The 13,308-nt window shown below is 39.6% G+C and overlaps 1 protein-coding gene across 1 annotated transcript in view; it reads right to left on the bottom strand.

The window, feature by feature from the left end:
* The window catches only part of DTWD2 (DTW domain containing 2), a 180,270-nt gene that overhangs the window by 86,994 nt on the left and 79,968 nt on the right, over positions 1–13,308 (bottom strand). Inside the window, exon 3 of the mRNA XM_044282411.1 lies at positions 8,237–8,327. Within this exon, the coding sequence (XP_044138346.1) occupies positions 8,237–8,327 (91 nt within the window). The remainder of the gene's footprint in view (positions 1–8,236; positions 8,328–13,308) is intronic.

The following is a 13,308-nucleotide window of genomic DNA, read 5'->3' as shown; positions in this document are numbered from 1 at the left end:
GATGCGTCCAGCCACATGATCGGGGTTGCGATCACATGATATGATCACATGCTCTAAGGTCCTTGGACATGCGCATTCTGAGGATCGGCCTGGATGGATGATCATGTGATCGGAATAATCAGGAAGGTCCTTCGACATGCGCAATGCAATGCTAGAGACGCCAGGACCCACGTGGATTGACCTCGTCGTACACTCCTGCGGTCCAACTCATCACCTATACTGAAGGTACACCTGTACACTTGGGGTTTGAAGAAGACCCACACCTGTGTTAATAATTGTCACAATTAGAGTATTTTATAGTATACATGATTATGCTGAAATTGTCATGAGAAGGATTGACATCATATTGCTTTATTAAGATCTGGAATAGGTTGTGATTGTACCAGCACACTGACAATACTATTTGTATTAATAATTTTTAAGATATTGTCTCTAATGAATGTATTTTATTTGATGATTGTATAATGATGTGAAGTTGCTTAAATATGCACACTGCACTGCCCACTGTGTTACTGCTTGAGGAAAATCCCATTGAGAGGATTGAAACGTCGCATGTCTGGTGAATAAAGCCTTTTTCTACTTTTATACAAATTGGATGTGCTGCGGAATTCTTTATTTTTTACATTTTGGAGGTGGATCGCCCCCACAGCCGCTGGCACTCCGACTGCACTTTGTCGACAGTGGTGCTGCCCACGCCATCTTTTTCTATATATATATATATATATATATATATATATATATATATATATATATATAATTAGCAAAAAAAAATTATGTGAACCCTTTGGAATGATATGGATTTCCGCACAAATTGGTCATAAAATGCGATCTGATCTTCATCTAAGTCAATAAAACAATAGACAATCACAATCTGCTTAGACTAATAACACAGAAAGAATTAAATGTTACCATGTTTTTATTGAACACACCATGTAAATATCCACAGTGCAGGTGGAAAAAGTATGTGAACCCTTTGATTTAATAACTTCCTTTGGCAGCAATAACTTCAACCAAACGTTTACTGTAGTTGCAGATCAGACATGCACAACGGTCAGGAGTAATTCTTGACCATTCATCTTTACAGAACTGTTTCAGTTCAGCAATATCCTTGGAATGTCTGGTGTGAATCGCTTTCTTGAGGTTATGCCACAGCATCTCAATCGGGTTGAGGTCAGGACTCTAACTGGGCCACTCCAGAAGGCGTATTTTCTTCTGTTTAAGCCATTCTGTTGTTGTTTTACTTCTATGCTTTGAGTCGTTGTCCTGTTGCAACACCCATCTTCTGTTGAGCTTCAGCTGGTGGACAGATGGCCTTAAATTCTCCTGCAAAATGTCTTGATAAATTGGGAATTCATTTTTCCTTTGATGATAGCAATCCATCCAGGCCCTGACGCAGCAAAGCAGCCCCAAACCATGATGCCCCCTCCACGATACTTCACAGTTGGGATGAGGTTTTGATGTTGATGTTTTCTCCACACATAGTGTTGTGTGTTTCTTCCAAACAACTCAACTTTGGTTTCATCTGTCCACAGAATATTTTGCAGTACTGCTGTGGAACATCCAGGTGCTCTTGTGCAAACTATGAACGTGCTTGCTCTGTGGTATCCTCCAATGAAATCCATTCTTGTTTAGTGTTTTACAGATCATAGATTCGCTAACAGGGATGTTAGCATATGCCAGAGACTTTTGTAAGTCTTTAGTTGACACTCAAGGATTCTTCTTCACTTCACTGAGCAGTCTGCGCTGTGCTCTTGCAGTCATTTTTACAGGACGGACACTCCTAGGGAGAGTAGCAGCAGTGCTGAACTTTCTCCATTTATAGACAATTTGTCTTACCGTGGACTTATGAACAGCAAGGCTTTTGGAGATACTTTTATAACCCTTTCCAGCTTTATGCAAGTCAACAATTCTTAATTGTAGGTCTACTGAGAGCTCTTTTGTGCAAGGCATCATTCACATCAGGCAATGCTTCTTGTGAAAAGCAAATCCAGAACTGGTGTGTGTTTTTTATAGGGCAGCGCAGCTGTAACCAACACCTCCAATCTCATCTCATTGATTGGACTCCAGTTGGCTGACACCTCACTCCAATTAGCTCTTGGAGATGTCATTAGTCTAGGGGTTCAAATACTTTTTCCACTTGCACTGTGAAAGTTTAGTTGGTGTGTTCAATAAAAACATGGTAACATTTAATTCTTTGTATGTTATTAGTTTAAGCAGACTGTGATTATCTATTGTTGTGACTTAAATGAAGATCAGATCACATTTTATGACCAATTTGTGCAGAAATCCATATCATTCCAAAGGGTTCACATACTTTTTCTTGCAACTGTATACAGTGGATATAAAAAGTCTACACACTCCTATTAAAATGTCAGGTTTCTGTGATGTAAAAAAAAATGAGACAAAGATGAATCATTTCAGAACTTTTTCCAACTTTAATGTGACCTATAAACTGTACCACTCAATTGAAAAACAAACTGAAATCTTTTAGGTAGTGGGTAGAAAAAATATAGAAATAAAATAATATGGTTGCATAAGAGTGCACACCCTTAAACTAATACTTTGTTGAAGCACCTTTTGATTTTATTTCAGCACTCTTTTTGGGTTTGAGACTATCAGAATGGCACATTTTGACTTGGCAAGATTTGCCCACTCTTCTTTGCAAAAACACTCCAAATCTGTCAGATTGCGAGGCCATCTCGTGTGCACAGCCCTCTTCAGATCACCCCACAGATTTTCAATCGGATTCAGGTCTGGGCTCATTCCAAAACTTTAATCTTCTTCTGGTGATTTGGGTCATTGTCATGCTGAAAGATGGAAGTTCCTCTTCATGTTCAGCTTTCAAGCAGAAGCCTGAAGGTTTTGTGCCAATATTGACTGGTATTTGGAACTGTTCATAATTCCCTCTAGCTTCACTAAGGCCCCAGTTCCAGCAGAAAAAAACTGTCCAAAAGCATGATGCTGCCAGCACCATGCTTCACTGTGGGTATGGTGTTCTTTTGGTGATGTGCAGTGTTGTTTTTGGGCCAAATATACCTTTTGGAATTATGGCCAAAAAGTTCAACCTTGGTTTCATCAGACCATGACACCTTCTCCCACATGCTTTTGGGCGACTTCAGATGTGTTTTTGCAAAATGTAGCCTGGCTTGTATGTTTTTCTTAGTAAGAAAAGGCTTTCGTCTTGCCACTCTACCGGATAGCCCAGACATATGAAGAATACGGGAGATTGTTGTCACATGTACCACACAGCCAGTACTTGCCAGATATTCCTGCAGCTCCTTTAATGTTGCTGTAGGCCTCTTGGTAGCCTCCTAGACTAGTTTTCTTCTCGTCTTTTCATCAATTTTGGAGGGACATCCAGTTCTTGGTAATGTCACTGTTGTGCCATATTCACTGTGTTCCATGGTATATCTAATGCTTTGGAAATTCTTTTGTACCCTTCCCCTGACTGATATCATTCAACAATGAGATCCCTCTGATGCTTTGGAAGCTTTCTGTGGACCATGGCTTTTGCTGTGGGATGCGACTAATTTCAGGAAAGACCAACTACAGCAGCTGAACGTTATTTGGGGTTAATCAGAGGCACTTTAAATGATGGCAGGTGTATGCTGACTCCTATTTAATATGATTTTGAATGTGATTGCTTAATTCTGAACACAGCTACATCCCCAGTTATAAGAGGGTGTGCACACTTATGCAACCACATCATTTTTGTTTGTTTTTTGTTGTTTTCTTCCCTCCACCTAAAATATTTCAGTTTGTTTTTCAATTGAGTGGTACAGTTTATAGGTCACATTAAAGTTGGAAAAAGTTCTGAAAAGATTTGTCAAATTTTTTACAGCTCAGAAACCTGGCATTTTAACAGAGGGGTGTAGACTTTTTATTTCCACTGTATATATGTATATATAGTATTCATGGCCATCTTTAGGTTATATATAAGGGAGGCAGTGAGTGAAGGACATCTTTGCTATTCAGTGCTGCGCTGAACAGTGAAGAGGGGCAGCTCACTACCAAGACAACTTCAGGGTCAGTTTTTTCATTATAAAATCCCAAATCATATAAAATCTACATTTATTTATTTACAAAATAAAGTATATTGAATAAATGTTTATTATCACTTTCACTACACATTAAAAAAATGGGAGTAATTCTAGGGAATAATATCTAATATATCCTCCAATGGAATAAGCCATGATTTTAATTTATCTCATAGTCTGAGTAACATAGCAATACCTTTTTTTTTTTACAAGAGACCTGTTGTAAAATACCTGGAAACATGCAAACACTTTATTTATCACGTAAACTGGGTTCTTCATGAGTTCTGAACAGGAGGTCATTAAACAACAAAGGTTGAGATTCAAAATGTTTTTTTGCGATTCTGTTCAGTGTTCTTGACATAGTGTCAACCCCAAAGCGAAATAACAAGAGATTTTCTCTTCCTAATTAATATTCTCTGACATGCAGAATCTGCCCGGATATACAATTATGACTACTTTGAGACTACATTTACAACAGCACAATGTGGCAAACATTTCACATAAAATCTTAAGGATGAAAATGGGAACGTTTCTCGAGGCACTTGTCATAAACAAGCTTTGCGTGTCACAAGCTGCCTCCACTGCTTACACATTTACACTGATAGATGCCGTAAATCAGAAACGCAGTATGTAATGTATGGCATGAGGATGTCAAGGCAGGTTCCAACAGTGAGAAAGGTTGCGTCAGGACATTGGTTTCCACTACCAAGTGCGTGACAAGGAAAAACACTCATTGGGTTCGGGTCTTCTATGACAATGATGGGAATGACAGTCATGCATCCAGCAGCTAATTAAGCTTCTTGTAACAGTCCTTATACACTCACATAAATGCAATTTACTGTGAACTGCTCCAAATAAGCAAAGAGGATAAACTTTCAAAAACCCCAGGTTAGCTATTAAATCTGTTCTAAAAATGAAAAGCAAACGTTGTCTAAATGCTTTTAGTACTGCATGCAGAACAAGGAGATCACTGCCGAGAGTTTAACTTTATATAAACTAGCCTAAAGACCCCATAATATGTCACTAATGGGCAAAAAGGCAGGACCGACGAACCGACGTACACCAAACAGATGTTCACATGTGTTTTGCCGGTGAAAATCGGAAGGCTTTATTTTAAAATCCGCCTTTATTTTAGTTATATCAATATCTATAAATGCCCCAAAATTTTAATGAGGTTGTTCAGCTTCAACCTCATTTTTAGCTATGACCAGGACAGCACTGTTCCTAAGGTAAAAAAAAGGTATTCATCTGCTCCTCACTGCTCCATTCCAATGCTAAAGGTCCAGTCCTGCCTTTTCCACTCCCCATTGTGTAAGCTTTTAGGTCATGTGTGCTTCTGCAGCCAATCACTGGCCTCAGCAGTGATGTGTTTTGTGTTCCCAAGATGCATGTGACCCAGGAGTGATGGGACAATTCACCTCTGAGGCCAATAATTGGCTGCAGTTATGCATATAACCCAGTCCAGAGTTTTACAGGGAGCAGCTGAATCTCTGTTTCACTTTGGCCCAAAAAAATGTATAATTTGGTTGGGAGTGTGCTTTGCTGTATCCTTATCTCTTATAGACTATAACAGAGCGGGCCACACACAGCCAAAGCATCTTTCCTATCAGCTGGTTTCTAAAGAAAAACTGGAGAAATTAGACCGTGACAGAAGGGGGTTCCAGAGGTGTAAGCCCCACCTAACAGAAGGTCTCTTTCAATTTAAAGCGAACCTGTCGTCAACTTAATGCTGCCCTGGCTTTGTCATGTACATGGGGCCTATGGCAGGGAGACTATGATTCTCCTTCCTCCCCATTCCTTCTCACAGCATGCACTGAGGGAGAGATCCTGCTGAAGTTTGCTTTCTTCACCATCTCATATTAACAGTTTTAATATAGATTGATTTGGGCTGCTGAAAGGCAAGACAAAGCCAACCTCCCATAAACATATATTATTTACATGTAACTTTGTAGTAAAACAATGTGTACATCTTAAAGTATAACTGTCATCTTTTTTTTTTGAGTATTGGATTGTGGTGATTAATATCACCTTGGTGGCCCTATTTCAACTTTTCACTGTGTATTCAATTACCCCTTAATTCCACAGTTTTGTTCCCTCTACTGTCTATTTTTACCTGTGCTTAAAATAAGGTTGCTATGCAGGGTCCGTCTATGTGTTGAAGGATGGAGGACGCAGAAGCACGCAGCGTGCAAGGTCACATTACTGACAGCCAGGGACTGTAGTAAATGATTAAAGTCAGGTCCTCCCCAGCAGCTGATAACAGTGCCTGGGCTGTGTGCACTTCTCCCTGTCCCTGCACTTGGCAGACGCTCCCTCACTCAGCAGACTGGGACAATGCAGAGTGGAAGCAGCGCAGACCAGGGAAGGGAGATCTGCCGTCTGCTCAGTGTATAAATGAAAGCAACATGTGGTAAGAGGACCCCTTTGTGCTGCAGGAGATTAATCCTTTAGGGGGAAGGGCTCTGGTTACTGACACTTTTGGGGGGCTATTGTTACTGGCTAGTGAGGGCAGGCGGGATTAGCCTCAGGGGGAGGGCAGTGGTGGCCATCCTAACTGAATAGTGAAATTGCAGTTTTATGCAGACTGGTTGCTAAGGGCTGAATCTTATTAAATATGGGGTAAGTCAGTCTAATAGTAACTGATTCTGGAATATCATGTTATTAGTAACTACATATATGAAAATTGAAATTAGGGTCTAAGTGTGACAGTTATCCTTTAAAGATTCATTTTCTAGTGCATATAGTTTGCACTGCAAAAATTAGCCTGAACCGCAAGGGGTAAAATTGCAACATGAATGGACAGCAAAAAAAATCACAGAAAAAAAAGATAATAAGCAGAACAGATGCAAGCATTATATGTGGACTAAGCCCTCATTCTGATGTAATAAAATCTGAGACTCTTAGCCAATATATTTTGATCAAAACACATCTGTGCCCACCTACCCCCGCCAAGGTGGTCTCAGGTCAGACAGGTCCTTCACTAAACCTACCTATGCCAATGGGCATCTATATTCAGGAGAGCAGACCCTGCACATATACTGTGCTGCTCTTAGTCACCTCTATGTGCATCCAGCAACCAGTGAGAGGAGGAGCGAGCACAGCTATATGTACAACCCTAATCAAGGTGGCCTGTTTGATATGAAGGGCAAAAGTGCACAGGAATGCTACTCCCAGGATAAAATAGGAGCGCTTTTACACTTGAAGGTGCCACTCCCTCATATACTACAAAATAAACAAAAATCACAGAAAAGAGATAAAAGTATATGTGCAGGGTCTGCTCTCCTGAACATAGAAGCCCAATGGCATAGGTAGGTTTAGCATAGGACCTGCCTGACCTGAGACTACCTTGGTGGGGGTGGGTGGGCACAGATGTGTTTTGATCAAAATATATTGGCTAAGAGTCTCAGATTTTATTACATCAGAATGAGGGCTTAGATTGCATCTATTCTTTTTTTCTGTGATTTTTTTCAATAATATAGCCATGGACATCCGCATATTTGTTTATCATATCGTGCAGAATGTTTTTATCTTTGTTTTTTATCTATTTTCTGTGATTTTTATAAATTGAAATGCTGTGGAATTATGCAGCTTAGTTTTTTTTTTCCGCAGCATATGGATGAGGTTTCTTAAAATATCAGTCTATTTCCGAGCAGACATACCCTGAGTAAATACTATAAAATACTATATAGTAGATACTAGTTAGATACTATATAAAAAAAAAGAAATGCTTAGCACAGTGAAGACCTTTTAACATGTAAGTGCTCTCCAATGAAGATATAACATGAACTTGGAATAGGTGTCCCCACATCAAGATTAGTGAAATATATACATCCAAATTAGCTTTCAAAATGTTATTTACAGGGATTCTGTCACCTACAGTACAGTTCACATATCATACTTTAGTACACTTACGCACCGTGGACAACATACCATATGCTTTTCTTAATGTGTAAGTGTATTACAATACATTGGCATTGGTTTAGTATGTGAAATCCAGGTGAAATCTGTGTTTATCAATCTAAAATGTAACAATCCAGTGAAGAAAAGATTCGGAGATGACAAGTACGCTGATTAATAGCACTTAATAGGTCAGTTCTGGGCACAGCAGGAAGTTGGGAGACAATGTTCAATCTGTTTCCACAACTCCAGACTAGACAAGGTGATGGAAATTGGTGAACACTTCCCATATCTTTACTCACCTCAGCGGGATGCTGAACAATGTATAAACATGTGGAAACACTGAGGGGATGAGCCGGCAGGAAAGGACACAGACACACCTTCTCAGGACGGCTAGACGGTAGGAAAAAAAAGAAGTTAATGGATATAAAACTAAGGGGGGAAAAACTAAGACTATGACTGGGATGAACAGAAAAGATCAGAATTACTTATATATTCAACTACACTAGTATTATATGTTTCCAGAGGCAAGGGGTCCGACTCCTGGGACTACCGTGCTGATCAGCTGTTAGAAGAGGTTGGGTGCTCAGTGAGTGCCGCTGCCTCTTCCTAGGCCATGTGATGTCGCTGTAATTCAGTCACGTTGCCTAGCTGTAGCTCAGTCCCATTGAAGGGCTGAGGTGCAATGCCAAGAACAGCTGCTATACAATGTACAGCGCACCTTGGAACTCACTGGAGGTTCAGTGAGCGTTGTGGCTCCATGAAACAGCTGATCGACACGGGTGCATGGACTCAGACCCCGCTGATATGATAATAATGACCTAGCCTGAGGACAGTTCAACATCATCATTTTTAGTGTTCAGCGAACTTGTGTTTTAAGTTTGGCGTCCAAGGTTCGGGTTATCAAAAAATTCTGAACTTAAAACACAAGTTCGCTCAACACTAGTTATAATTTATCCTGTCCATAGGTGATAAGTTTACAACTTGTGACAAGCTGTGTAAGGATGTCGCCAATGTTGGCATTATTTAAGGTCTTGGGTTTTTAAAGGGTGAGTTGCTAAAGGGTACATATACATTAGCATTTAATTTGAATATTTATTTTTTCTGGACAAGTAAAAAAATATTCTACTACATTGTTTTAGAAGTCATTCACTATCATACCACTTTAGCTATTGTTAGTGATGTTCTGGTTATGTTTTATTTAAAAAGAAAAAATAACTGTATTCATTTAAAAAAAAAAACTTTTTATCAAACTGTATTTTTTCCTTCTGTGATATTTCTTTAATGACAGGACAATGAATAATGATCTCATATAGCACGTCATAAAAAAACCTGCACTGAATTTTACGGTACAAGTAAATGCATATGACTGCATTATCCTATAAAGAACATATAGTAGGTTTATGTGTTTTCATACAGGAGTAAACCAAGCTTTGTATAATGTCTACATTCTACAAAGGAAATACAACTTTCATTTTGCATTAGGACCAGGAAAAAAAACACCATTAATGTATTAAGGATAATGAGGAATATTTGTAGAATATATACATATCAGTCTATAAATCAGAAAAACACTAGAATTATGTGTTGTATATTAGATGAAGAGATTGGAAAGTAGCACCAGTCGTTGACTGGACCAAAGATTTAATAGCAGTGTTAATGCTTTGCCCTAGACGTGATTATTAAGATTATAAAGTAATGACATAAAAACAGTTAATATATTGTTTCAATTGCCACAATAATTAGGTGCAAGGAAACTGCTATACAAACGTTTGCTTGAAAACACATTGCTCCAGCTAATCAATTTCAGCCTGACAAAATCAGAAGCCTGCTATTTGCTTCGTGGACCTTTACATGGTCTAGAACACTCGCTCAGGTTTCAGGCATTTCACCAAGCAAATCATGCATGGTTTGACCTGGGATAGATTTAGGAGGTGAGAGGTAAGTCATGCAATTCAAGCTTCACTCCAAAACAGAAGAGGTGAAGGAACATCAAAGAAACTGTCCAAGCACAAATAACTTGTTCCATCAGATGCTGCCGATAAAACACCACTAAGTAAGGGCTAAGAACGGCCATTCATGTCACTATACAAAATCAAAATTCAAGACACAGCATAAATTGGTCAAAAACTGTACTAAAGTTCTGAATAGAGTAAGCTTTCAGGAAAGATCTTCAATCCCATCATGTTTTCCACTTATGTAAAGTGTATTTGTTTGTGATGAGCAACGTCACTTCGTTCAAAACTTCGGATTAATACTGTACGGAGATCCGTCTCCATACAGTATTAAAATGTATGGGCTCCAATGAGCCGAAGTACCAGTTGGAACCAAACCCGAGGTTTTCCACTTAAAAAATCAACTACCAAAGTTATTCAATGAAGTCACGCACAACTTTGTGAATAAGTTGAATGACTTCAGCTCATCGGAGCCCATACATTTTAATACTGTACGGAGACAAATCTACGTACAGTATTAATCCGAAGTTTTGAACAAAGCGACTTCTGATGTAGTATCTGAAGCTTGGTTCACTCATCACTAGTATTTTGTATATAGTAAATGGGTGTTGACATTTATACGGGGGGATGTCCATCCTAGAATAAATAACTCTCTTCCGACCTTTGTGCAAGGGTAGCCTAGGGGACCCAGATGTGTTTAGGTATCATCATACCAATGTAATGATCTGTGGATGTGGAAACACTGACTCAACCAACCAGTTTGACTTTGGGCTAAACCTAAAAGGTGTTATCCTGGCAATCCCCTGGTATTCACCCTTTGAACCCTATACAAGGATCTGAACTTTGCTGCATGGGAGCCACCAGGCTGCTACTTCCTGGAATAGTCTAGGAGTGGTTGACCCCCATGGGAGTCAGAGACACCAATGCTGGGGCACCGAGGGGTCAGGCAAAATAATAGACAGGGCGAGGTCATAGCAGGCAGATTTTGGGCAAATATGACAAATAGTCCAAAGGTCTGACAAGCAAATTATAGCAGCTTTGCTGGATCTAGCAAGTTACTAAACCTAATGCTCATGCAGTGAATGAGACAAACGGCACAGCATACATAGCAGAGCTGATTAACACATTAGAGGCAGATGCACAGAGAACCAAAGGAGAGTTAACCCTGCCCGCTGCCGCAGCTCTGGGATTCCGTTAGACACATGGTGAGTGGAGCTGTGCCCGTGCCCGCCCTGAGTAGCAGGACAGCGGCAGGCATGTGCTGTCAACAGTCTTGCCACCTAGAGATAGGAGGGAACTAACTCTCCTTAGGGAGAGAGCACCTTAATCAGTGTGAGGAGACTTATAGGCCATACATGGTCCTCTGGAATTCTGGGAGGGAAGAAATGCAAATGAGTTCTTAACAAGCTTTGCCTCTAATGCACCAGATAGCTGCCTTACATCTGGTGGAATTAGAGGCAAAGCTTAAGAGCTCATTTGCATTTCTTCCCCACCTAGAGATAGCATTGCAATTCAGGCACATCCCTGGATAATCCTTAACCCACTAGATCAGTCATGGCATTCACACCACAGGAAAACTCTATCAGGATGGCGTCTTTGACACATTTGAGGCATTACACTCTCAGTACTCCATCACAAATAAATAATTCTACCAGCCTACCAGTATTTGACAGTTTGCCATTTTCTAATGACCATGCGTTATACCTGCCCATCCTCACAGGAGACCTTAACAGGCAGTTTTTTCTGCATTCTAAAAACCCGTATGAAAGGCTGCTCTCTGTCTTAGATTTCCTTCTTCACTTCGGACCTACTCTACAGGACCTACTTCAGGCTCGTGTGGGAAAAGAAGATCGAAGTCTTCTCAATAAAAGGCAATCAAAGGCTCTCTTTCCAATGCTTTAGCCATCTTATGCCTGGGTTTCTCGTTGTTATTGATGGATCTGGACACATGACTTAGTTGCGACTTGCAAAACAATAGCCAAGTACTGAACACCTGCCCACACTCCAGCCATCGCTGATGTAATCACTCACATAAAACAGTATATGCAACATCAACTAATTTATACCCCAGATTTAGGCACTGGAATACTAAATTCAGATTTTAGGCTTGTAGGGAAGGCTCATATTATGCTGATATTTAGGCTGATATTATTCCAGAAGCATCATTGTGACACCCTCAATAGACAACACTTTCTCAACCGTCATCATAGAAGGATTCAGCCTATTGGGTAAAAATATATATTTCAGATATGTAAATGCTCATAATTAACTAATATCAGGATGACCTGTTTCTATTGTGTTGTTATTGTTTTTTCTCGGTTTCCACTTATTCCTGCAGTTATGAAATTTCTCCTGTAACCTTTACTGTCATACTATTGATGACCGACTTGATCACTATCTGTGTGTACTCTTAGCTCTGGAACCTCAATATATATTTCTTATATCACATATGCACCTGTTTGTTAATTAAAATCTGAATAAAAAAAAGTAAGTGGGGAAAAAAAGCCTCTACAGCAGTGGTGGCCCATGCACACAAATGTATTTTTCTTCAGTCGGCTATCTGTAGTTTTTTGTGGGTGGCACACAGGCCCAGTCTTTCCTATGGGGTCATGCATATGTCCACATTTTTAGGAGGATCCGCGTGGCCGCTCTACAAAGTATAGAACATGTTCTATTGTGGTCGTTTTGTGGACAAGAATAGGAATTTCTATTAAAGGGAGTGAGAAAAATGGGGAATGTACATGGAAGCTAACCATTTTTTATGTAACCATGAATTACAGACCAAAATACGGATGTGGTCATATACAGGAGGCCTAAGGCAAGAACTTGTGCACACAAAAGCTGTCCTCTTAAGAAAAAAAATCACAGCAGATTTTGTGTGTATTTTTGCATAATCTGAAGTGAGAACAGGCTAATTATAAAAAAAGAATTATGGATGGGCACTCGTACATGGAATTAAAGGACAGGATTTATTGAAACATACAAACAATATAGCAATAAAACAATAATAAAAATATAAAAGCAATTAAATGTAAAAAATATAAAAATTGTTTTTCAAGCAGAGGTTATCCACTCCAGTCGATCTCACTGGAATAAATTCCAGTACTAGGTATATAGGAGGAGGTCACACTGGGTAGGCAGCCTCTACCGAAAAAATCTATTCAGTCTTCTTATACCCTTAAAAATACATTAAACATTGTAATCCTATGTCCAAATAAATGCACATGAGTAATTGACCTAGGCGAATAGACTATTTTCAGAACACAGATATCTCAACTATGTTTCCTATTGTGGATACACAATAACACTGTGTGTGTCAGTTTGTGTCCTATTAAGTAAGCGCAAGTATCGCTAATGTCCCGGTAGCTTCTCCTGAGACTGGCAATCTTTATAAACAGTATGAGTCTCTATATGTTTCC

Source organism: Bufo gargarizans, chromosome 1 (assembly GCF_014858855.1).
Source record: "Bufo gargarizans isolate SCDJY-AF-19 chromosome 1, ASM1485885v1, whole genome shotgun sequence".
Lineage (NCBI taxonomy): Eukaryota > Metazoa > Chordata > Amphibia > Anura > Bufonidae > Bufo > Bufo gargarizans.
This window is presented reverse-complemented; position numbering and strand designations above follow the sequence as displayed.